Genomic DNA, 26,597 nt, shown 5'->3' with positions numbered 1-26,597 from the left:
AAGCCAGGGACTCTCCAGTGCAGATTAGGCTCAGGCTCATTAGCATATCAAAAGAGCCAACCAGCATTTGGAATGGTGCTCTCTTTGCTAAGAAAAGGACTTTAGCTGTCCCTACACACTCAACCCAGATTGTACCGTTTTGAAGCGCAATCGATGCAGGAATCGAGTGCGATCGTTCTTTTCTTCACGGGCGGTTCCAGGACGCGCCTGCGTCCCCGCAATCGTCCGTGACAGATGTGTACACAGGAATCTCTTATATATACTAAATAACATCTATGCTGTAAGTATAAAGCCTGATGTGTAGCCATGTCACTAATAGAGATGGTCAGTGAGATAGAAATAATTCTGCATTGATGCTGATTTATGCAAATGTATGCACTCCCTTTGCTGATGAAATCAAATAATTTGATATGTTGTTAAAAATTTGATTTGATGACTACGAATTAAATGGTACCTGAGAAGGATGAAAAGAAAAGTGTTATACATACCTGGGGCTTCTTCCAGCCCCCTTCAGGCTAATCAGTCCCTCGCTGACCTCCTCCGCCACCTGGATCTTCTGCTATGAGTCCCAGTAATTCAGCCAGTCAGCGCAGTCCGGCCGCATGCCGCTTCCACAGCCAGGAGCATTCTGCACCGCGCAATAATGCTGTGCGGGTGTAGTACGCTCCAGGCGGCGGAGTGTGTGCATGCGCACTACTCCCGACTGGCTCAAGTACCTGGACACATATCAGAAGATCTGGGTAGCGGAGGACAGCGAGGGACTGATTAGCCTGAAGGAGGCTGGAGGAAGCCCCATGTATGTATAAAACTTTAATTTCATCTGTCTCAGGTGTACTTACACAGTAGTACTATACTCTACATATGCACTCTCCACAGAGCTGCAGGGAATCCACTGAGAATGCTGTGCACATTGAACACAGAGGTGCTGTCTATCACCCATAAACCTTGTTCAGATTGTGCATGAAGAATGTGTAATAGAGGAAGAATCTCCTTATTCCCCTGCAGAGTACCTGCACATCACTCTTAGGCTGCATTTCCACTTGTGCGGTGCGAATCGCCGCGGTAAAAATTTGCATGCGGATGGTTTCCTGACTTGTGCGCGTCCTTTTTGCTTCTGCGCAGTTGCCGTAGTTTTTTTGAGAACCACGGTTTGTCGTTAGGATAGAGTTTAAAGGTTTTCGTTGGTATGCAATGATTCTCACAGAAGTTAATGTATGAGGTTACATTGTCAGCCCATTCGTCCAAGTTTGGCGATTCCAGGGTCTGCCAGTCTGTGCAGTCGAAGCAGGCCTGAAGTTGTAGCTTCGCTTCGCTTGACCACACTTCGGAGGATTTGAGGACCGGTTTCGATGACTCCAGGCGTCTCCAGTCATGCTTGGCGAAAATAAAGAGTCTGATTCTGAAATTCGCATGCGGGTCCATGCAAATTTTCATGCGAATTCACATGGATGACGATGTATGCGAATTTAACCACGGCAGTGCGGGTGTGCTTTTACATGGTTTCTATGCGAATTAGCATGAAAATTCGCATACCCAAACCTCATGCGAATTTCCTATTAAATACATTGTATGCGATTCGCATAGCGGTATGCGAATTCTGATGGCTCTGCCATGCGAATTTTTTCTGCACAGAAAAACGCAAAGGAATCCTGACAAGTGGAAACAGTCCCATTCACTTGTATTGCTATGCGAATTTGCATGCGAAAAACGCATGCAAATTCGCGATAGTGGAAATAAGCCCTTACATGTACCCACAGTCACATTGCCTAGGGCCTGATAGATGATCTTTGTTCCTGTCTTCTACAAGTACTCTTACCAAGGACTAGTTTTAGTCTAGAGCAGGTATGTCAAACCGGTCCTACGAGGGCCGAGGTCCTCACACATTTTTGACACAGCTCAAATGAAGTGATGGGTCTGAATCAGGAAAGGTGCGGTCCATCAGGTAGATCACATTCCTCTCTTTCTCAGTCCATCCTAAACACTGGCATGGATCTGGCCCTCCAGGCCTGGAGTTCCACACATGTGGTCTAGAGGCAGAAGATCCGCCAGATAGCCAGGCAATCTGCATTGTTTAAAAGGGAATAAATATGGCAGTCTACATATCCTTCTCACTTCAGTTTTCTTGTAAAATTCCTAAGAGTTGGAAGTTAAGAGACGAATTTCATGTTACATACTGTTAATCAACAAAATTGTAATATGCAAATTACAGGAGTCAGAGGAATACTAACCTGAGGAGTCAGAGTTGGTGGATTTTTGTACCGACTCCACAGCCCTGATTTTTTATAAAAAAAAAAAAAGTGTAGGTGTAATTTTACTATTTGGCCACGTTCCTGTGCGTAATATTAGTACGTGAACAGGAAGTATTGTGTGGACATGTTGTTTTTGTTTTTTGTGAATGAGCGATCATTGATCTCCCCTCAAACGATCAGCGGCGAGAACGAGTGTGGGAGCGAGCAGGAGTGCACGGCGGCAAGGGACGAGTATTTATGTCACTGAGAGCTGTAGAGGGATGGTGCAGGACGTAGATACTCCTCCCGGGGGAGGGGAAGTGGGTAAAGGGGACCCTGTGTAGCCCAGAAACAATTCTCAACTTTGCAGTATTGAAAAACTGACGGAATAAACAGCAACTTTATGCAGAATGGTGTGCTAATCTTCTTTGGACTTACCTTGATTACATACACGATTGCAACGACTGATCACACAGGTGATAACGATTGTTTGAGGATACTGTTCTTGTAATGTTTGTATTCACAGCCTTATTCTCTGCACAGGTGGAGATTCCTCATCTGAGCCGCCTCTTGCAGCACTTACTATCTCTGAGCCTGTCGGGCTCCGGCCACTTCGTGTACTCCTCCTCTGCCAAGTGCTTTGCGGGATTAATAAACAAATGTCCCCCAGGTGAGTGCAGCGGAGGGGGGGGGGGGGGGGGGAAGTCAGGGGCGATGTATTTGGTGCGTTAAGAAACAAATGTCCCAGGGTGAGTACAGCAGTGGTGGTGTGTATCGGGGGGGGGGCAGGGTTAATATTCTGATGTCCCCCTGGTGAGTACATCAAGGAGGCTGTGTGTGTAGTCGTGCAGGGGATAAATAAAAAAGGTCAATAGTTCATATATTTTAGCTCTGTGACATGCAAAGACTGTGTGCAAGACTGCATCATTCATATGAGACAATACAACATTAAAGTGAACCAGAGATGAAGCACCCTCCTGTATTTTACCATATATATCAATGGGAACATTAGAGAAAACACCTACCCTGCTCTCTGCTTCATTCTTCACTGCTCAGCCTGCTTATCAGCCCTGATAATATCCACGAGCATTCAGTCTGGCTTTGCTCAGTAATCATTATAACAGAGTCTGTCTTCTCTGATGTCTTTTCCAGCCCAAACCTGCCCCCTTGTGGCTCTTCTATAATGACTCAGCTATAAAGAGAACCCGAGGTGGATTTGAAGAATGTTATCTGCATACAGAGGCTGGGTTTGCCTATACAGCCCAGCCTCTGTTGCTATCCCAAACCCCCCTAAGGTCCCCCTGCACTCTGCAATCCCTCATAAATCACAGCCACGCTGCTGACACACAGGTTGTCAGAGCTGGCTGTGTTTATCTCTATAGTGTCAGTCTGCTGCTCTCCCCGCCTCCCAGAACTCCGGTCCCCGCCTGCCTCCCTTCCCTCCCTGCTGATTGGAGGGAAGGGACGGGGGTAGGGACCAGAGCTATGCAGGAGGTGGGGGAGCAGCTGAGACTGACACTACAGATGTAAACACAGCCTCATAGCACGGCTGTGATCTGTGTCTGATTGCAGAGTGCAGGGGGACCTTAGTGGGGTTTGGGATAGCAACAGAGGCTGGGCTGTATAGGCAGATCCAGCCTCTGTATGCAGATAACATTCTTTAAACACACCTCGGGTTCTCTTTAATGATTCCTGAGCAAAGCCAGACTGAATGCTCAGTCTGGGATTTTATCAGGGCTGATAACAAGCAGGCTGAGCAGTGAAGAATGAAACAGAGAGCAGGGAAGTTGTTTTCTCTAATGTTCCCTCTGATATATATGGTAAAATAAATGAGGGTGCTTCATCTCTGACTCACTTTAAGCCTACGTATTTAGCTTTTAGAAAATACAACCGTGGGATTCTAATCTCACTAATATTATAAACGGGAAAGTTTGGATGTTTGTTACTCGATCACGCAACAATGGCTAAATGGATTTGAATGAAAAGTAGGTGGAGCCTAAAAAAGCCAATCAAAACTCACCTATTGATTTTCACTGGTAATATTTAGTTGTGGCCATTCTTGCACTGTTAATGGCACAAGCCTCAAACCTGGTACAGTTGGTCATCGGGTGACTGGGGTTAAAATTCAGAAAAGGGGTAGAGTCAAAGCCAATCAAATTTGTTTCATTTCAATGCAAATTATTGATGCCAAAGACCGCAAAGCTCACAAACTTGGTCATTGACTAATTGTGTGTTAGGGTTAGAAAAAGTGGGCGGAGCCAACACCAGCAGAATACATACCTGGGCAACGCCGGGCAATCAGCTAGTATAGTATAATCTCGTTATAGTAAAGTCCAAGTGGTTTGCTATATCAGAAATTGTCCTAGAAATGTCCCAGCATGCCCTGGTACATTCTCTATTGCAAAGGAGCAACTCTGTACCAGGGCAGGCTCTGTCCTTAAAGGGAATCTGAAGTGAAAATAAACTTATGGCGATTTGTATGTGTAGTACAGCTAAGAAATAAAACATTAGGAGCAGAGATATAAGTCTAATATTGTTTCCAGTACAGGAAGAGTTAAGAATCTCCAGTTGTTATGTATGCAAAAGAGCCACTGATCTCTACAACTTTCAAAGTCTGAAAGTCGCAGAGAGCTCTGTCTTCTGAAGCTTATTATCTCAAGTTTCTGTCACTGAAAATAAAAATATGAGAATATTTTCTTTGCTGCTAATCTTCTAGTAGTTATCCGTAATACACAACGAATTTATTATATCATAAAAAATTTTTTTTTGTTTTTGCTTCAGTTTCTCTTTAAGGTGTCAGAACCTGTCTGTCCGAAAAACGTTAAAGGACAGCAGAAGTAAGAGGTATATGGAAGCTGCCGTATTTATTTACTTTAAAACAATACCAGTTGCCTGGCTATCCTGCTGGTCCTCTACCTCTGATACTTTTAGCCGTAGCCCCTGAAAAAGCATGCAGCAGATCAGGTGTTTCTGACACTATTGTCAGATCTGACATGATTAGCTGCATGCTTGTTTCTAGTGTTATTCAGACACTACTGCAGCCAAATAGACCTGCAGGACTGCCAGGCAACTGGTATTGTTTAACAGGAAATAAATATGGCAGTTTCCACATACCTCTCACTTCAGGTGTGCTTTTAGAAAGTTGCGTCTGGCTGAAGACTGAAATGGGTGGACATCATTAGTCAGGACGCTTCCGGCCACTACATAATAAATCCATACTAATGATGTGACTTTCCTGTTTGTCTCCTGTCAGGGGAACTCCTGGACGACATTCTGCAGAGCGCGTCTTGTAAGACAGACCTGGGCCTGACAGAGGAGCACAGCAGGATGCAGGCCATGACGCTGCTCGCCTGGGTGAGTATATCTCTGGTAAATTACTGCTGCTCGTGCCCCTGAAAGAGTGTGAGAACTGGACTGCAGCTTCTGTCTGGACACAGAAATGTGCTCATTTCTGTGCAGATTTCTGCATTAGAAGAGGCTGTACTGGTGGTAGTGGGAGGCAGCTTTATTGGTGGTAGTTGTAGGTGGTTGTACTGGTGGTATAACTGAGAAGCAGATGTAATGGCGGTAGTGGGAGGTGGCTGTACTGACTGTAGTGCGAGGTGGCTGTATTGGTAGTTACTGAGAAGCTGCTGTAGTGGGGGGCGGCTTTACAGACAGTAGTAGGAGGTGGCTGTACTGGTGGTAGTGGGAGGTGGCTTTACTCGCGGTCGTGGGAGACAGCTGTACTGGTGGTTACTGAGAAGTGGCTGTACTGGCGGTAGTGGGAGGCGGCTGTGCTGGTGGTAGTGGGAGGTGGCTGTGTACTGGTTTTTATTGAGGAGCCACTGTACTGGTGGTAGTGGGAGGCGGCTGTACTGTTGGTAGTGGAAGGCGGCTCTGTACTGGTGGTTGTTGAGAAGCGGCTGTACTGGTGGTAGTGGGAGGCGGCTGTACTGGTGGTAGTGGGAGGCGGCTGTACTGGTGGTAGTGGAAGGCGGCTGTACTGGAGGTTATTGAGAAGCCGCTGTACTGGTGGTAGTGGGAGGCGGCTGTACTGGTGGCAGTGGAAGGCGGCTGTACTGGAGGTTATTGAGAAGCCGCTGTATGGTGGTAGTGGAAGGCGGCTGTACTGGAGGTTATTGAGAAGCTGCTGTACTGGTGGTAGTGGTAGGCGACTGTACTGTTGGTAGTGGAAGGCGGCTCTGTACTGGTGGTTGTTGAGAAGCTGCTATACTGGTGGTAGTGGGAGGCGGCTGTACTGGTGGTAGTGCGAGGCGGCTGTACTGGCGGTAGTGGGAGGTGGCTATGTACTGGTGTTTGAGAAGCTGCTGTACTGGTGGTAGTGGGAGGCGGCTGTACTGGTGGTAGTGGAAGGCGGCTGTACTGGAGGTTATTGAGAAGCCGCTGTAATGGTGGTAGTGGAAGGCGGCTGTACTGGAGTTTATTGAGAAGCTGCTGTACTGGTGGTAGTGGGAGGCGGCTCTGTACTGGTGGTAGTGGGAGGCGGCTGTGTACTGGTGGTAGTGTGAGGCGGCTTTACTGGCGGTAGTGTGAGGCGGCTTTACTGGCGGTAGTGTGAGGCGGCTGTGTACTGGTGGTAGTGGGAGGCGGCTGTGTACTGGTGGTAGTGGGAGGCGGCTGTGTACTGGTGGTAGTGGGAGGCGGCTGTGTACTGGTGGTAATGGGAGGCGGCTGTGTACTGGTGGTAGTGGGAGGCGGCTGTGTATTGGTGGTAGTGGGAGGCGGCTGTACTGGCGGTAGTAGGAGGCGGCTGTGTACTGGTGGTAGTGGGAGGCGGCTGTACTGGCGGTAGTGGAAGGCGGCTCTGTACTGGTGGTTGTTGAGAAGCTGCTGTACTGGTGGTAGTGGGAGACGGCTGTACTGGTGGTAGTGGAAGGCGGCTGTACTGGAGGTTATTGAGAAGCCGCTGTAATGGTGGTAGTGGAAGGCGGCTGTACTGGAGTTTATTGAGAAGCTGCTGTACTGGTGGTAGTGGAAGGCGGCTCTGTACTGGTGGTAGTGGGAGGCGGCTGTACTGGTGGTAGTGGGAGGCGGCTGTACTGGTGGTAGTGTGAGGCGGCTGTGTACTGGTGGTAGTGTGAGGCGGCTGTACTGGCGGTAGTGTGAAGCGGCTGTGTACTGGTGGTAGTGGGAGGCGGCTGTGTACTGGTGGTAGTGGGAGGCGGCTGTACTGGTGGGAGGCGGCTGTGTACTGGTGGTAGTGGGAGGCGGCTGTACTGGTGGTAGTGGGAGGCGGCTGTGTACTGGTGGTAGTGGGAGGCGGCTGTACTGGTGGGAGGCGGCTGTGTACTGGTGGTAGTGGGAGGCGGCTGTACTGGCGGTAGTAGGAGGCGGCTGTGTACTGGTGGTAGTGGAAGGCGGCTGTACTGGTGGTAGGGGGAGGCGGCTGTACTGGTGGTAGGGGGAGGCGGCTGTACTGGTGGTAGTGGGAGGTGGCTGTGTACTGGTGGTAGTGGGAGGCGGCTGTACTGGCGGTAGGGGGAGGCGGCTGTACTGGCGGTAGTGGGAGGTGGCTATGTACTGGCGGTAGTGGGAGGCGGCTGTACTGGTGGTAGTGGGTGGCGGCTGTGTACTGGTGGTAGTGGGAGGCGGCTGTACTGGCGGTAGTAGGAGGCGGCTGTGTACTGGTGGTAGTGGGAGGCGGCTGTACTGGCGGTAGTGGGAGGTGGCTGTGTACTGGTGGTAGTGGGAGGCGGCTGTACTGGCGGTAGGGGGAGGCGGCTGTACTGGCGGTAGTGGGAGGTGGCTGTGTACTGGTGGTAGTGGAAGGCAGCTGCACTGGCGGTAGTGGGAGGTGGCTGTGCACTGGTGTTTGAGAAGCCGCTGTACTGGTGGTTATTGAGAAGCTGCTGTACTGGCGGTAGTGGGAGGCGGCTGTGTGCTGGTGGTAGTGGGAGGCGGCTGTACTGGCGGTAGTGGGAGGCGGCTGTGTGCTGGTGGCAGTGGGAGGCGGCTGTGTACTGGTGTTTGAGAAGCTGGCGGTAGTGGGAGAGTTAGGGTTGAAGGTCAGAGCATTAATTACATATATTGTACCCTTTGCAGGTGACGAAAGCTTTGATCCTGCGGTATCACCCGCTGAACGGGCAGCTGACTAACAAGGTAAAAATGGACTGGTTTCTGCACAGGAAGTGTGGTGTGAGATAATCGTGTTACACAATGATGTCATAGCGCATTAGGTGCCGCCCCTCCCCTCCCCTCTTGTAGAGAGAGAACAGATGTAGAAAATAAGCAGAATTGTTTACTTTTTCTGCTATGTTATGCTTTGTTTTGCCTCCCAGGGGCGATTATGTATGCTCCATACCACTCTATAGGCAGGTTCACATCTCTGCATTATCCGGTCACACTGCCTGCAGCACATGTTATGGAGAACACATGCATACACACACTTAAAGGGAACCTGAATGGAGTAAAATTATTTAAAATAAACACATGAAGTAGCTACAATGAATATTACATACTTACCTCACCGTCAGTTCCTCTCAGAAGCTCACCATTTTCTTCTTACAGTTATCCCTTCCAGTTCAGACAATATTTTGTCAGAACTGAAATCTAACAGTTGCTGTCCACTTATATATCAACTGCTGTCAGTTACAACTGAATGTGCAAGGTAATGCCCATGTATCCCTATGGCTCAAGTGGGCAATGTTACAGTTTAACAGTGTGATGACCTGGAAGCTGTTGTGCGGTAATGGCCATTTTCAAAATGGAGGACAGAGAATTCCATTGATCGCAGTGGACAAACAGGGTGCATGAGAGGGGAAAGAGATTGATGAGTAGACTACACAGGAGGTAAGTATGACCTGTGTATGTTTATTTTGACTTTTTATTTTCAGTTCAGGTTCTCTTTAACACAGAAACTGAATCGGCTATGAAATGCGCAAACATTTTCCCGTTTGCATTGTATTAAAGAGGAACTCCAGTGAAAATAATGTAATAAAAAAAGTGCTTCATTTTTACAATAATTATGTATAAATAATTTAGTCAGTGTTTGCCCATTGTAAAAGCTTTTAAATCCCTGATTTACATTCTGACATTTATTACATGGTGACATTTTTACTGTTGGCAGGTGATGTAGCTGCTGCATGTTTTTTGGCAGTTGGAAACAGCTGTAAACAGCTATTTCCCACAATGCAACAAGGTTCACAGACAGGAAACTGCCAAGAGTACTTACTTTTCTGGTTTCTTGTGGGAGGGGTTTCACCACAATATCAGCCATACAGCGCCCCCTGATGGTCTGTGAAAAGGAATAGATTTCTCATGTAAAAGGGGGTATCAGCTACTGATTGGGATAAAGTTCAATTCTTGGTCGGAGTTTCTCTTTAAAGTAAAACTGCAGTGAGAAAAAAAAAAAGTCAGATACTTTCCTATGAAGTGGAAAAGCTTTCCTGTCCCCTCTTGGGGGTTCTCATTCCCCCAGTGAAGTTACGCTGCCTCCGCATGCCCTCAGAGGGTTTGCTGGAGAGACAGGTGGTGTGAGTGCGCATTCACCCGTGCGTGCGCAGCACAGAGCTGCCTCTCCTCGGGAGCACACAGGGACACTGGTAAGTATCTGACTTTTTTTTTCTCACTACAGATTTACATTGTGTCGGTGAGGCCTTCAGGTGAATAGGGGACTGCGTCATTCCTCACTCAGTTTGCTTGTTTGTGCTCAGGCCTCTGGGTCATGTGACTGATGCAGGCGTTCTAGAGAAATGACCTCTGGAAAAATCAGTTTAGTGCTGTCAGCAGAGTGGGTGTTGCTTGCTCAGTACAGAGCCACCACCTAACCCCTCCCACTTCCTCCCTCTCTCCTGCTGAGATTAAACCATTGGCCAATCACTGACCAATTCCACCACCCCCATGTAGTATGAGAGCTAACCTACACAATCTGCTCATAGTATTCAGTCTGTTGACCCTCATACTATGTGGAGGTGGTAGAATTGGCCTGTGTGTACCAGACTTCACTCTTTGAGGACTGCACTGCAGGTACATTCTGCCGAGTTAGCCTGTGCTGAATGTGTTGTTAACCCTTCCCACACCCTCCCCAGCGTCATACCTCCCAACTTTTTGAGATGAGAAAAAGGGACACTTAAGCCACGCCCCTGCCACACCCCTGGCCACGCCCTCACCACACCTCTAGTCACGCATACCATAAAGATTTCATAAGAAACCTATGTTGTTTTATAATTCAAATCACACTGGTCCTTTCTATCCTGGTTCATTTTCCTTCATAGTAACATTTTAAAATTAGTAACATATCAATTTAAAGGTTGGGAATAAAGTTTAGAGTCAATCAAACACATGTTTAGTATAGAAATATATATATTTACATGGAAAGAGGGACAAAGTCCTGAAAGAGGGACAAATGAGGGGGAAAGAGGGACAGGGCTCAAAGGGACTGTCCCTCCGAAAAAGGGACAGTTGGGAGCTATGCAGCGTGTTCATAAATGCAATGAATGCCTTTCCTCACCCTTATCTGGCGGCAGTAAGAAATAGTCTTACTGCTCTTTTGTAACATGGAAAGGGTATGGGAACAGGAAACTATTTAACAGAACACGGGGAGGAGCTAGACAGGAAGTGGTGATGACTTTGCTGAGCTGCAGTGTTATCTCTCAGCAGCAGAGGGAGTAGTTGGGCGGAGACAAATCAGGCATAGGTTGTATATACAGTATATGTATGTGTCCATCATCCCATTCTCTGCCTTGTGTTTCCCTCCAGATGATGGGCTTGCTGTGTGACAGAGATCTGGGGGCTGTGGTCGCAGACATGTTCTCTTTGCTGGTGTCCGACTCTCCAGATATCCTAAACAAATCCTGCCATGCCGACATCCGGATCATGTTCCGCCAGCGCTTCTTCACCGAGAACGTCCCCAAACTGGTGGAAGGCTTCAACGCCGCCAATGCAGGTGGGGTTCCGTAACGTGTCCGTCATGTGACATGCCACTGAACCGATCTGTCACATGACATTCTAATGCTGTAATACGTCACATACTGTCGCATGGGAATGTCGTGTGACAGATCAGTTCTGATAAAATTCTGGGCAATTCAGATAAAATTGTATCTCGATAAGAAAAAGCAATCAATGGGCACCTAGAAAAAGCACGGCAGGCTGCAGCCTCTTGTGTCCCATCAGCCCCCTAAATCTGCCTCTGGTGCACTTTAAAGGGAACCTAAACGGAGAAGGATATGGATTTTTCATTTTAAAATAATACCAGTTGCCGGACTCTCCTGCTGATGCTGTGTCTCTAATACTCTCAGCCACAGCCCCTGAACAAGCATGCAGATCAGGTGCTCTGACTGAAGTCAGACTGGATTAGCTGCATGCTTGTTTCAGGGTGTGATTCAGCCACTACTGCAGCCAAAGAGATCAGCAGGACTGCCAGGCAACTGGTATTGTTTAAAAGGAAACATCCAAATGCCTCTCAGTTAAGGTTTCCTTTAACTTACTAAAGGACTTGAGCTCCTCGGATGTGACACACATCATGGCAGTAGTGGAGTTTCCCTATAAATATCCGTGGTATCCCAGAATTTATTTTATATGTTGTTGTACTTGTTCACCCAGTCACCACAAGAGGGTGCTGTGAATAGAGTAATTTCTCATGTATGACCTGAGCACACTATAGGGCTTGGGGTTATAGGTTTTACGGAAACAGACACCTGCATACCAGCCCCCGTACAATTATATTGAATGGGACAACCCTGCGTAGCGCAAACCGATGCATGCAGCAGCGCATTGCCGGAACGCACAGCTGTGCGTAAGTGCAGTCCATACACAGTGCCCCCTAGCTGCAGACTGCACATTGTGCGCTTGGTGTGAAATCAGATTTTCTTGACATATTTGCCCCATTGTAATAAAAGTATATCTTCAGCCATCGAAGGACCGTATTCATTTCCTCCTCTGCAAATCTAATTACAGATTTCTGTCCCTCGATTTTATTTCTTGTTCTCATTAAAACTCAGCTGAACTGAAAGTGGGAGTGTCCCGAGCTCCGTCCACGCCTCTCTGAGTCCCGCCTTCCCCCTGCATGGCTGTGACTCCGCAGGGTGAAGGAGAGGAGACACTCACACAGTGATCAGGGTGCTGTCAGGATAACGTGTCATCTTTTCTCATGTTTATTAATGTTTGATTTCATTTTCCTATTTAGATTACAAGCCAAACTACCTGAAGGCGTTATCCCATGTGCTGAACTGTTTGCCAAAGCAAGTCCTGCTGACAGAGCTTCCATCGGTGAGTGCAGTGATGTCCCCCTACCTCCTGCTTTGTGCAGTGATGTCCCCCGTACCTCCTGCTCTGTGCATTGATGTTCCCCGTACCTCCTGCTCTGTGCAGTGATGTCCCCGTACCTCCTGCTCTGTGTAGTGATGTCCCCGTACCTCCTGCTCTGTGCAGTGATGTCCCCGTACCTCCTGCTCTGTGCAGTGATGTCCCCGTACCTCCTGCTCTGTGCAGTGATGTCCCCTGTATCTACTACCAAGGCTGTGGAGTCGGTACATTCAAGCGACTCAGACTCCTCAATTTATGAAACCTCAGAGTTCAGGTACCTAAAACTACTCCGACTCCACAACTCCGACTCTTGTCTAATACTTACCAGGGCTGTGGAGTTGATACAAAATCATCCAACGCCTCAGTTTTTGAAACCTCCAACTCCATGTACCCAAAAATTGCTCCTCGACTCAGACTCCACAGCCCTGCCTACTACTCTGTTCTACAAGTAAGCTGTAGGAGGCGTCCTAATAGAAAATAGGCACCCTATTTTTTTTTTCCTTCTAGGACACCAACCACGAGTTAGATATAACCTTTATTGATGCACAAAAGACAACGCATTTCAATGGTACTGGCCGCTTCCTCAGGTCAATATAAAATGCCTGAGTTGCAGCAGTCATGAGTGTGAACACCTTTAATAGAAGTGTGACTGTAGAGAAGTACTGGTGGAGTTTGTAGATTTCTGCTGTTTGTATAGTGCAGTGAGTTGCATTTCTTGATTGGTGGTTTGTAGTGATGAGCTCACCCTGTTTTTTCCTCTGTAGTTGCTGACTCTCCTGCTGGAGGCGCTATCCTGCTCTGACCGAGTTGTTCAGCTGTCTACACTCACCTGTCTGGAGCCTCTTCTGCTAGACGCAGCAGATATACTGACCATTCACATCGATACACTCATCCGAAAGCTGCTCAGCCTCACTGCCAGTCCCAGCATGGTAAGTGCTTCCTGTCTGATGTCTATGCAGCAATCTGTGCCTCGGTCTCCCAACTGTTGAAAATGACATTTTGCGTGTCTCCTTTTATACTGCTGTGATTGGCCGGCAGTTGTGTGTGTTGGCTATGCCCACCACAATGGCTGCCTGTAGCTGAGGCACACTGCAGAGTGTGGGTGTGGAATGAGGCCTGGGGCGTGTCCTTACCACAGCACTAGAGGAAGGGGAGGAGCTGCCACTTCCTTCAGAGATTACTCAGATCATTATATAGCTTTATAACAGATTTACAGTAGTGATACTTTAGAACTATGAAACATGTAATGTCTTTTAACCACTTCACCACTGAGGGGGTTTTCCCCATGTGGACCAGAGAAATTTTCACCTTTCAGCACTCCTGCCTTTCATTTACCAATAACTTTATCCCTAATTATCACAACAAAATGATGTAGATCTTTTTTTTTTTTCTGCCACCTATTAGTTTTTTTTTGGGTGGTACATTTTGCTAAGAATTATTTTATTCTAAATGCATTTTAATGGTAATATAAAGAAAAATGGAAAAAAAAATAATGATAGTGTTAACATTAAACATGGTACTGTGGATAAAAGCCACACATTTTAATTGCCATTTTGTCCCGGTTAATACACTGTTTCATTTACCTGTACAATATATGGTGACAATATTTTATTTGAAAAGATAGGTGTATTTTTTTTAGTTTTGCGACAATCTCTAATTACAAGCCCTTACTTACATAGTTACATATGTATGTCAAGAAGGTATATTACTGCTATTTTTGCATTTTTTTTTTTTAATATGCAAATGTTTTATTTGTGATAACTGAGAGAGTGGGGGAGGTAATTTTAATGGTAGATGTATGTATTTTAATTTAAAAATGTATGTAGATGTAGTTTTACTATTTGGCCACTAGATACGCACACACACGCGCACACACTCTTACACTCTTTCTGTCTGTGGGTACTGTTAGTAAGCTAGCAGGAAGTAATGTGAGTATGTGTTACTTTCTTTTCCTCAATGGCCGCAGCATCTCATTGCTGCTGATGATCATTGATCACAGGCACTTAGATTAGTGATTGAGAACTGTGTTCCCATTCACTGATCTTTGTACTAACAGGTGGCGATGAGAACACTGCCAGGATCATGTGATGCTAATATTTTGGCGGTCGGCCTCCACTGCTGGACTCCAGGGAGGAGTTTTGACAATGCAGGAAAAAGGGTTCTGTGTTGTCAGACTAATAATACTAAGTGTGATGGCTACATGGTAAATCATTTATTTGCTTTGTGACCAATAGATGCACTTGTACTTTAGGTTTTTTTTTTGCCATGATGTCCATTTCAGGCTGGGTGACATGAAAACATGAAAGGCTGCGTTTTATGTAACGTGCATATTTTGTGTGTGTGTGTGTGTGTGTGTGTGTGTGTACAGTGTGTGTGTGTGTGTGTGTGTGTGTGTACAGTGTGTGTGTGTGTGTGTGTGTGTGTGTGTACAGTGTGTGTGTGTGTGTGTGTACAGTGTGTGTGTGTGTGTGTGTACAGTGTGTGTGTGTGTGTGTGTGTGTACAGTGTGTGTGTGTGTGTGTGTACAGTGTGAGTGTGTGTACAGTGTGTGTGTGTGTACTGTGTGTGTGTGTGTGTGTTTGTGTGTTTTTGCTGCAATTCAGTGGCGTTGTTTTTTACCACAGGTGTTTTTCAAGCGTTTTGCATGCGTTTGAATGCGTTTGCGGTTTGCATATTCAAAACGCATATGAGTTTTCTATGCATTTTTCATTTGTTTTACAATTGCGTTTTATGCAAATTAATTGGAAGACAATTTTGTTTATAAAACGCATGGAAAGCGCATGAAAAACGCATACCATTGTGTTTCCATTGACTTTCATGATGTGCGTTTTTGATGCGTTTTTGCATACCATGCATCAAAACCAGCGTTTTTGAAAACGCACGCATATAAAATGCATATGCGTAATTTCTTGCGGCCCATGGACTACCATTAGCGGCAAAAACGCAGCGTTTTCTGCAACGCTGGTGTTTCTGCTATGTGTGCACCCAGCCTAAAGTACTCCTGATGTGAGATGGATACGGAGGCTGCCATATTTATTTCCTTTTAAACCATGCCAGTTGCCTGGCTGTCCTGCTTGTCCTCTGCCTCTAATGCTTTTAGCCATAGCCCCTGAACAAGCATGCAGCAGATCAGGTGGTGTGACTGAAGTGTGACTGGATTAGCTGCATGCTTGTTTCTGGTGTTATTCAGACAGTACCGCAGCCAGAGAGCTCAGCAGGACAGCCAGGCAACTGGTATTGTTTAGAAGGAAATGAATATGGCAGCCTCCATATCCCTCTCCCTTCAGCTGTGACAGGTGCGGTAGTAGAAGTGAAGAATATAATGTATAGTGACATCTGGTAGCTATACTCACCTAATAACAGCATTTCCTCTCTCTGTTTGCAGGCAGTGCGGATCTCGGCTCTGAAGTGTGTCCTGGCTCTCACCAAGCTCCCGTTGCCTATGGTAATGCGCGTTACACTGTCCGTGACTTGTGAATATCGGGGAGCCGGCCTGTCTCGCCATGCGGATGTTCAGTCAGATAATTCCATGATGTCGCTTGGCAATGGACCAATCGGGAAGAGCGGCATCTGACTGGTCTATTGCCAAGCTGCATACATTTGCTTAATACTGTATTAGTAACATCTAATCGACCATCTCTGGCCACACACCGTACAATGAATTTCTCGATTTGAGAAGTACAATCCAGCTTTCTGATTGTAATATTTGAAAAATCTGATCAAAGCAGGTCAGGTGTTGTATATTTTCCCCAATTATGAAAAATATAAATATTTTTTATTGTTTTTTCAGTAGCCCTTTTAAAGGGGAACTGAACTCAGAACTTCCTCTCTGCTCTAAAACATAAGCTACAGCATAATAACCTTTAAAGAAAAACATTTATTTGTTACAGCTGATACAAATCCTGCAATACACCTGCAGTGTGTCTACTTCTTGCTTTCATGGAAGAAGACATAGGGTTAACATCCTGTGTTTACAAATTGCTGTGTCAGCTGGCTGCCTTGGCAGAGCAGCTAGAGAGATCAAATTACAACTTGTGTTTAGTCACAGGGGGGGGGGGGGATTAGGCTAAACTCTTTAAATACATACAAGGTGCATTTCTCTGTTTTCCTTCCGTCCTGTGCAAGAGTTCAGGTCCACTTTAATAAGAATTGGGAAATTACATTAAAATTAGATGCTCACCTGAGTTGAGGGAGGTGGCTGGATAGTCCAGAGGCGTCCCCCATTGTCCTCAGCCTCACTGATATAGCGCTGGGACCCTTTAAGTATACCTAACAAGGCCTTGTTGAATGTGCTCTGTACGTCACAACTATGTAGTGAGAGCGCTCCCAGCCGCGGGCGTGCGAACAAGGACACACATCACCGGGCAGTGCCTGCGCAGTCAGCCGTGACCACTCCAACCAGGAAGTAAGTTTGGAGAGACAGTAGGCTGTACCAGAGGGGGATGGAAGAGAATGGGGGGGGGGGGGGGGGTGGGCATGAGGAGAACCCACCACTAAACATGCCTTCTCCCCATTTTTAACCTTTTCCGGACTGCTGCGTGTAAATCCTACGCCGCACTTGTGGCTGCCATAGCCTGATGCAGCATAGGATTTACGCCACCTGCTGTTTCTGCTCCCGATGCAATAGTGCACACCCGAGAGGGGAGATTAACCTATAGGGCACCGCGTGTAGTAAAACCTAGGCCACGCTTGTGGCTGCCATAGCCTGATGCGGTGTAGGCTTTACGCCACCTGCTGTTTCTGCTCTCAACGCGATTGTGCGCACCGGAGGGGAGATTAAGCTGTCATGTGACAGGTGACCTCTCCCCTCAGTGATCAGAAGCCATCATGTAAATCTCCTTATCACTACGATCGCCGGCGGATGGTAGTGATCACTGTTACAGCAGCGGCGGTAGGAGGGGAAGAAGAGGATCCACTCACCTTCCTGACGTTCCCCTGGTGAACCTCTCCACTCTGGCCGGCATCCCTGCTCGCTCTGACATAAGTGTCGGGTCCCGGTTTGATGATGTCATCAAGCCTCGACGCGGAACTTAGCGTCGGTGCGAGCGAGGATGCCGGCCAGAGCAGGGGGGCTAGAGCTCCTCAGCAGAAGGAGTGAGACACAGGCAGCAGCAGAGTGATCGGAAAAAACAAGGCTTCCTTTGAATACCCCAGGCTGTATTTTTAACCACTTGGGTACCTGTTTTCAGATGTATATTTGCTGGAGGTGAACATCAAGCCTGGCATGTGTATGGTTTAAAGTTCTTCTAAGTGGTGGCAGTTAAATAGATTGTTTAGCAAGACTAATAGATTCAGAGCAGATTCAGGGCAAGCAGAGGCAGTATAACTAAACATGCACATCTAAACTGATGCTGGGATGCCTCTTTTATTGTAATGCTGTCTCTGCACAGAGAACAGCCAAATGTAACAACTCAGCCAGCTACTCTTCTCATGTTACTGACACTTTAGTTCGGTAAATCCCCTCATTTCTACCGCACCTGTGAAAATGTTTATGAATTGGCACACAAAAGTCTAAAATAGCGAATGCGGTATTTCCCTCCCAGATTTTTTTTCTACCACAACGCCTTTTATGAATCGAGGCCAATGATGGAGGACTTCTGCTTTCAGTTTCTATGTTTTCTGCTAGTACAGAGAGAGATCGAAGCATTCCAAGAATTTACAGCACAACGAGTTCTGCCGACTGAGTTCATAAGCATTGCATTTATCTCAAACAAGATAATTCCGTTGAAGCTGCTAATGGGTTAAAAGGCAGATGAGGAGTAGTCACGTCCGAGGCCTCCACCCAGATGCTCCTTCTGCACATTTATTGGGCTGACCTCCTACTTGTATGTTGAGTTACATAATGGTAGATGTGAGTTAATTATATATAAAATATTTCGTTTAAAAATGCAGCAAGCCATGTGTTCCAGGAATGCAGACATTAGTAAAAGCGGGATATTGCGTAAAACTGCTGAAATAAAATGTGAGCGATGTGAATGTGCGGTAATGAAATGGTATAGAGGAGGAAGGTAATCTCTGTTGTGTATCTTCTCTCTGCAGCTCCTGCCTTACAAGCAGCAAGTTATCCGTGCCTTAGCCAAACCTCTGGACGACAAGAAGCGATTAGTGCGCAAGGAGGCGGTGGAGGCGCGCTGCCAGTGGTGAGGCCACACCCCATGGGGGCGGGGAGATGAGACACCTCCTCCTGAATGCAAATCTCCCTTCATGTAGATAGCAGCTGATTATCATACACTGACATATGAGCTTCCACTTTACCAGCAGGGATTTTCCACACTAAGATCCCATACTCCTCCAGTCTCATGAGCAGAGCTGGTCAATAACATGCAAAGAATTAAGGCAGCCACACCCCATGCAATGTTTTAAGTAGCTTAAATTGAACCAGAGACGAAGCACCCTCATGTATTTCACTATATATATATATATATATATATATATATATATATATATATATATATATATATATATATATATATATATATATATATATATATATATCAGTGGGAACATTAGAGAATTCGCCTACCCTGCTCTCTGTTTCATCCTTCACTGCTCAGCCTGCTTTATTACCAGCCTTGATAAAATCCCCCACTGAGCATTCAGTCTGACTTTGCTCAGCAATCATTATAGCTGAGTCTGTCTTCTCTGATGTCTTTTCAAACCCAAGCCTGCCCCTTCTGGCTCTGCTCAGCTATGATTCCTGACCAAAGCCAGACTGTATGCTCAGTCTGGGATTTTATCAGGGCTGATAAGAAGCAGGCTGAGCAGCGAAGGATGAAACAGACAGCAGGGTAGGTGTTTTCTCTAATGTTCCCACTGATCTATATGGTAAAATACATGAGGGTGCTTCGTCTCTGGTTCACTTTAAATTCAAGAATTGCAATACATTTTTCTGACTTATTGTTACATTTCAGAAATCTGACCAATGTACCACACACACACACGTTAAATTTTTTCCCAATTATAAAAAAAATGATTGATTGGAAACTCAGAAAAAATTGCTTTGATCTGTACATAAAGTAATTGACAATCTACCACACACCATTCAATTTTGATAAAAACTGATCAGAAAAATCCAACACTCTCAATCTTTCTTTCTCGAATAAAAATGGGAAATTCGATCAGATTTCTTGAACGAATGGAAAAAAAAAAGCTATTGATTTTTTTCAGACAACCGATCGTTTTTATCGAATTGGCGAAAATGTAATCATTTTATTGTATGGTGTGTGGCCACTTTTAGGTTTGCATGCAAATTGTGTACAGCTTACACTTGTCCAATCAGCAGGAAGACCATCTTAAGGAGCCACGCTGAATACAATCTGCAATCTTATTGACTTCTTCTCCCCGGTTGGCTACACCTATCTGATCACCAGTGTATTCCCCCATGGCAGACATCTTCCCATCCTCCCACTGGGCAGACATGCATAGTGATGATCTACGTAGCTGTGAGGCGTAAGGATGGTCAGTGAGATGCAAATCATTTCAAGTCAATGCAGCATTATGCACATTTTGTATGCAGATCTGTGCAGCTTGAAAATGAACCAATCAAATCCTGCTGAGGTAAAATTCAATTGGTCCATTTTCAAGATGCATACATTTACTCACAACATTTGCATAATCCTTCATCAACTTGAAATTATTTGAATCTTAGTGACCATCCCTGGTGAGGAGATACTGTATGTAGATGGGAGGGGAATGTGAGGCTGTATGTAGGTGTGAGTTGTCGTGTTAGTGGGAGGAGCATGTGAGGTGGAGGTGCGTAGGTTGGAGGAGATGAGTAAGTGGGAGAAGTGTGTGGGGGATATAGGTAGGTGGGAGCTGTGTAAGTGGGAGGAGCATGAGGTGTAGGTGGGAGATGTGTAAGTGGGAGGAGCATGTGAGGAATGGAGGTGGGAGGAGCACGTGGGTAGGTGGGAGAATATGTGTAAGTGGGAGGAGCATGAATCTGTGTGCTGTATTACAGCATATTTGGAGTATTTTTGCTCCTAGCTGAATTGCTCTCTTCATACTGCTGCCTCCAGGCTCACTAACGCTCTTATCTCTGTCTAGGTTCCTGATCGGAAGCCCGGGCAGCTGAGAAGACACAGACGATATTGCTAACTTTGCACGGAGACAATCTAACCAGGATGCCACTAATGTACTGACCTGTAGATCATCGCCATGCCGCCCGGCTCCGCCCATCAGCCATCATTCCTTTCATTTCAGTCACAACGTGCCACGTCGGCTGCGATTATTGCACTTCAATGAGATTAGCACAAGTTACAGAAAACCTGGCATGTGTAGGGAGAATAGTATATAAAAGCTATATATAATGTATATTGTATAATATAGCCGGGCGTGGCCTGCTGATAAGCACAGGGTGTGTCTCCTGGGGCGTGACTGAAGAGCACCTGTCACCATCTGGCGGAGGCTCCAGTCATCAACTGCCTCTATAATAGATCATCCACATTAGTAAATTGTATTTGTACATATATTTTTGCAGTTTAACATTGATGCTGTTGTGAGAGATGACATCATATGATGCAACTTCTACTAAAATGAATGCGGGATGTTTAATGACATGCTGATTATTCAGAGCTGATGCTAAATTTATGAATATTTATGCAGATTGGAAATGGATGAGAAGTATTTTATCCATTTTCAGTCTGCATAAATTAGCATGTGATTTGCAGAAGTGGAATTATTTGCATCTTATAGACGTCCCTGCTGAAGAATTTGCATTATGAATATGTTTACATTAAAATCTTCTGCTTAGTCCAGTTTACGGAGTTGTGACGTCTCTTTCCTGGGATCCGGGCGTGGCAGAGGGATAATGAGATGCTAATTAAGCCTGAAAGATGCAGATTTTATGTAAAGTTATGCAGCAGCTGATGACTGATCTTATCCCCAGCTGCTTACATTTACAGTATATCAAGCTAGAATGATTGGCCTCTCTCAGATTATCTTGGAAAGGGTGATTGTACGTCTGTACCGTGCCCGGGTCAGTGATGATGTGTATGTAACTAGGGATGGTTCAAGAGATGCGAATCATTTTGAGTTGTTGCAGTATTATGCAAATTTTGTATCCAAATTTATGCAGTTTGAAAATGAAAATCCTGCTGAGGTAAAATGTGATTGGTCCATTTTTCAAGTTGCATAAATTTGCATGCTGCACCAACTCAAATTATTTGCATCTCATTGACCTGTAACGAGACTCGCACTCGCCTAATGGGGACCGTCGGCTAGACGCTAATAATTCTGAGTTGATGAAGAATTAGGCAACTTTTCATGTAAATTTATGCACCTTGAAAACAGATACATCAAATCCCATCAAAGAAGGTTGTTTGGTCTAAGTCTGTAAGTTGCTCGACTGAGCCAGACCTGCAGAATTAAGGTGGCCACACATCTAGTGACTTGGCTGCACAATCAACCAACCGATTGCAGAGAGAATAGACTGTTCCAGTACGCGCAATCAACAATTGACCGATATCTGGGTGACTTATGTTGATGGAACATATCGTTCTATTATAAAGGAATCTGCTACTCTTCACGTAATTTCCAACAACAAAGAATGGATGTTTGCAGTTGGAGCATGAAGGCACAACAACGGTCTGATCGATTAGCGAAGATAAATCGCTGGGATCTAACATGTAGTGTGGGACGCTAGTCTGTCGACTTTCAGACAACCATACTGTTGTTGATTGCCCAATAAATTTGAACGCTTTATCGATCAATGCAAAATCGATAAATATATGGATGGCTACCTCAAGATTGCCATACATCTATTGATGGGCAGATTCAACCAAGAGGCTTTCTAATCGTATCTGATATGAGAGAAATCTGTCAGCTGCCCATACATTGCAGCCCGATTCCAGCATGAAATCTCTCAGGAATTGTCCGAGTCCCATTTTAAATGAATTATGCAAGAAAATTTATGAAGCATTCCTATTTGCATCCATTTAACCACTTAAGGACCGTGGGCTTAAACCGCTCTAAAGGCCAGGCCATTTTTTATAAAATGGGCTACTGCAGCTTTAAGGCCTCGCATCGGGGCGCGCAATCTCCTGCAAAACCCCGCCCCAGGACTTGATGCCAATTGGCGTTAGGCGGTCGTTAGGTAGTTAAAGGGAACGTGAACACAGAAAATGAATGGAAGCTGGACTTACCTGGGGCTTCCTCCAGCCCCACGTAGCCCACAAGGTCCCTTGGCGTTCTCTGGATCTCCTCCGTTGTCCCGCTGGTGGCTCCGTTAACCTAGAAACCACGGCTGCAGTTGCAAATGCATCTGCAATGCAATGTCTGTGCACCCAGCGCAATCACGCCCGTCATCGTCAGCATCCCGCGCATTCTCGGTACAGAACCGCACAGGACGCTTACGGCGACGGACATGATGATGCGCAAGGTGCGCGGACGGGCCAGGCGTGTCTTCAGCTGAAGTCACTGGATTAATGGAGCTGCCAGTGGGACCACAGAGGTGAACTGAGGGGCTATGGGTGGCTGGAGAGAGCCCCAGGTAAGTCCGGATTCGGTTCATTTTCTGTGTTTAGGGTCCCTTTAACCCCTTCAGTACCAGCGGTCTCTGCCTCCTTAAAGAGAGTCTGAAGCGAGAATAAATCTCGCTTCAGACCTCATATCCCGCGGCTTAACGGGGGTCCCTTGACCCCCAAATCCCCCTCCGTGTTGCGGGGGAGCGCTTCCTGGTTGGGGCAGGGCTAACCGCCGCAGCCCTGCCCCACGCGCGTCTGTCAGCGCGTATCTCCGCCTCTCCCCCGCCCCTCTCAGTCTTCCTTCACTGAGAGGGGCGGGGGAGAGGCGGTGATGCGCGGCTGATAGACGCGAATGGAGGCAGGGCTGCAGCTGTTAGCCCTGCCTCAGGAGCGACCAAGCCTGCGACCAAGTGTCGCAGTGGGGGGTTTGGGGGTGAAGGGACCCCCGTTTAGCGGCACGTATGCGGCGTTTTAGCAGGGGCACACATGCCCCTGCTAACTATGAGCTCTGAAGTGAGATTTATTCTCGCTTCAGAGTCTCTTTAAGGACCAGAGATCATTGCATAATGAATTGCCGCATACCTGTCTCTTCAGGCCCACCCACTATGCCGGCAGAGCGCTGTGAGCCTGTCAAACAGATTTCATTGGTTCCTGACCATGTGCTCTATGTAAGCCAGTGGGCTTGCCTCACATTGATTACAGGGTCAGGAGCCAATGAAATCTGCTCCTGGCCGTCTCACGGAGCTCTGTAATACTGAAAGAGCGGGGAGGGAGTGGTGAGCACATGTGCAGGGTGGCGGTGAGTGAAATCTGCTCCTGGATGTCTCACGGAGTTCTGTAATACTGACAGCGGCGGGGAGGGAGTGGTGAGCACGTGGTGGTGGTGGTGGCGGTGAGTGAAATCTGCTCCTGGACGTCTCACGGAGCTCTGTAATACTGACAGCGGCGGGGAGGGAGCGGCGAGCACGTGGTGGTGGTGAGTGAAATCTACTCCCTGGCAAGAATAACAGCTTCCAAACAAGGTGTAGATTTCAATCGCCGCCGTCTGAAAGCCGTTAAAAAGGGTGCTGGGAAATGTGAGTACGGTGAAGCTGAAACACTAACCTGCTCAAGCTTATCTCTCTCTGTTTAAACAATTTCCCTACTGATTACCTATTTGTTTTAAAAGTAATTCAGGCTCCTTCTAGATTGATGAAAAAACTGCAATTCATATACCAACATTTTGCCTCCTGCTATTGCCGATGCTCAAATGATTCAGTGAGCAGAGCTATAGCTATAATTCCCCCTCTGAGCTACGGCGCTGCCCAAATCGCAGGTGTTGCACCAGTTTCTGCAAAATAGACCAAAATTACTGCACCAGTTCCTAAACTCTCAGCAACCTCTACCTGCCTGCTCACTTCCCCTCCCTGAATCCAAGTCAGGCTGAAGCCAGGCCTCTTGTTAGGCTGTCAGTCATCAAGGAGGTGTGGCTGTCCCTCCCTTACATGCCCATGTGTGTAAAGGGGGAGGGGTTTAAGCTGAGTGGGAGGAAACAGGTGGGGGGAAGATAATTACCGCTATATAACTGATGGGGAGACCATACAGACCTACATATCGAGTTGACCTTCCCCTCCTCACCGTGGTGCCAACAGCTGCCTCTGCATGAAAACACGGACTGGCTGAACACTTCTGCTCTATCATTAAGGCTGGTTCAGACGGACGCTTGCAGAGCGTTTACAGCCAGCGTTCGGGGCTTGGCGTTAAACGCTCCCATTCAAGTGAATGGGAGCGTTTGTACCAAGCTTTTACGCGCGTTTGCACGAACGTTCAGGTCCCGATTTTCACTGGCGTTCAAGGAGCCCCTGGAAGCTACATGTTGCTTCCAGGGGGGTTAACCGCGATGGGTAATGTCCCCCTAGGGGAAGAAAAAACACGACCGCATCCAAACGCAATGCGAACGCTGCTGAAAGCCTGAACGCATCACGAACGCAACGCCAACGAACGCGACGCCTCCAAACGTCCGTCTGAACCAGCCCGCTGGCAGTAAATGCTCTGCAAGCGTCCGTCTGAACCAGCCTTGACGATAGAGCAGAAGTCTGGCCGCAATAGCAGCATAGGGGGCGATATACAGGCTGGGGACGCGAACAATCACTCGCGTTCCCATGCCTGTCGCCCGGTGACGGCGAGACCGGAAGTGCTCGCCAGCGGGTCCAGAGGCATCGGAGCGGAGCTGTGAGGGCACCGATCGGCTGCAGGGGGCTGAGGGAAGAACCAGGTGAGTTCATCTTTTTTTTTTTATGCCTTTAGGTTCACTTTAAGGTGCCCATAGACCTAACAATTATGGGCAGATTTGACAAAGACAAATTTTATCTCTGATCGAATCTGAATAGAGATAAATTTGTCTTTTTGTTGATTCTGCCCATACACTACAGGCCGATTCCCATCTGATTCCAGCATGAAATGTTCAGGGAATTGGCACCACCGCTGCCCCAATGTATAAATGTGCCCCCCAGTGTGTGCATTTATACTCTACCTATCCTGTAGCAGCCTCCACGCGGTGTCTGTAATCGGCCGGGCGGCTCTCAGTATACGCTACTGGCACCTAGCGTCTGAGGTCAAGCAATATGCGCCAGTAGCGTGTACGGAGAGCAGCCATGAGGTTACGGACATCACGCAGAGGTTTCTACAGACAGGTAACATATAACGTCTGTCAGGCAATATGCTCCAGTAGCGTGTACGGAGAGCAGCCTGGAGGTTATGGACACCGCGCGGAGGCTGCTACAGGACAGGTAACATATAACGTCTGTCAAGCAATATGCTCCAGCAGCGTGTACGGAGAGCAGCCCGGAGGTTATGGACACCGCGCGGAGGCTGCTACAGGACAGGTATAGTATAAATTCACACACTGGGGAGGGGGCACATTTATACATTGCAGCGGCGGGGGTTTCGTTGTCGCGTCGCTTGTTCTGAAATTGGCTGCTGTACCGCCGCATGCCTGACCAACTAACTTCGGCCTGATATATTGCGGTATGCGCGATTGACTAAGCGACTAATTTCCGTCCCGAAATTGGTCGCTTTGTTGAAAGGGCCTGCATGATTATGATATTCGAATTGAATGGTCGATTGGCTGCCAAGTCGCCAGATGTATGGCCACCTTTAGATGCTAATACTTAAGACTTGCATGCAGACGGGAATTAAGTTATTGTTGATTTATATTTGCCATGTTAACCATATGTACCTGACAAGATGCTGATATACCCATACCATGCCCAGAAGGGACCAGTGATGCCAGTTGGGGCATACCACACTCAGAAGGGACCAGTCATGCCATAAGGGACCAATCATGCCAGTCAGGGCATACCACGTGTGGAAGGGACCAGTGATGCCAGTTAGGTCATACCATGCTCAGAAGGGACTAGTTATGCCAGTTGGGTCATACCATGCTCAGAAGAGACCAGTCATACTAGTCAGGGCATACCACGCTCAGAAGGGACCAGTCATGCCATTCGTGACATACTACTCGCGGAAGGGACCAGTCATGCCAGTTGGGGCATGCTGAAGTTGTGCAGTACAAAGCTATGCAGCGCAGCTGTCAGTCATGCCTTCCCCAATTAACGTTCAATCATCACCATCCCACATAACTTCACATATACAGAACACAACGGGGTGAAGACATGGCCAA

At 47.0% G+C, this 26,597-nt stretch overlaps 1 protein-coding gene across 2 annotated transcripts in view; it reads left to right on the top strand.

Annotated features, from left to right (window-relative positions):
* MMS19 (MMS19 homolog, cytosolic iron-sulfur assembly component) overlaps positions 1-21,234 on the top strand; it is a 131,238-nt gene extending 110,004 nt beyond the window's left edge. For both annotated transcript variants that reach the window (XM_068258868.1, XM_068258867.1), the window contains exons 23-31: positions 2,772-2,898; positions 5,482-5,582; positions 8,274-8,330; positions 10,929-11,115; positions 12,355-12,437; positions 13,238-13,402; positions 15,859-15,918; positions 18,513-18,613; positions 20,520-21,234. In XM_068258868.1, the coding sequence (XP_068114969.1) occupies positions 2,772-2,898; positions 5,482-5,582; positions 8,274-8,330; positions 10,929-11,115; positions 12,355-12,437; positions 13,238-13,402; positions 15,859-15,918; positions 18,513-18,613; positions 20,520-20,547 (909 nt within the window). In that variant the 3' untranslated portion in view covers positions 20,548-21,234. The remainder of the gene's footprint in view (positions 1-2,771; positions 2,899-5,481; positions 5,583-8,273; positions 8,331-10,928; positions 11,116-12,354; positions 12,438-13,237; positions 13,403-15,858; positions 15,919-18,512; positions 18,614-20,519) is intronic.
* The last annotated feature ends 5,363 nt before the right edge of the window (positions 21,235-26,597 follow it).

Source organism: Hyperolius riggenbachi, chromosome 10 (genome assembly GCF_040937935.1).
Source record: "Hyperolius riggenbachi isolate aHypRig1 chromosome 10, aHypRig1.pri, whole genome shotgun sequence".
Taxonomy (NCBI): Eukaryota; Metazoa; Chordata; class Amphibia; order Anura; family Hyperoliidae; genus Hyperolius; species Hyperolius riggenbachi.
The sequence above is the reverse complement of the archived record's forward strand: the minus strand, read 5'-3'. Positions and strand labels throughout refer to the sequence as shown.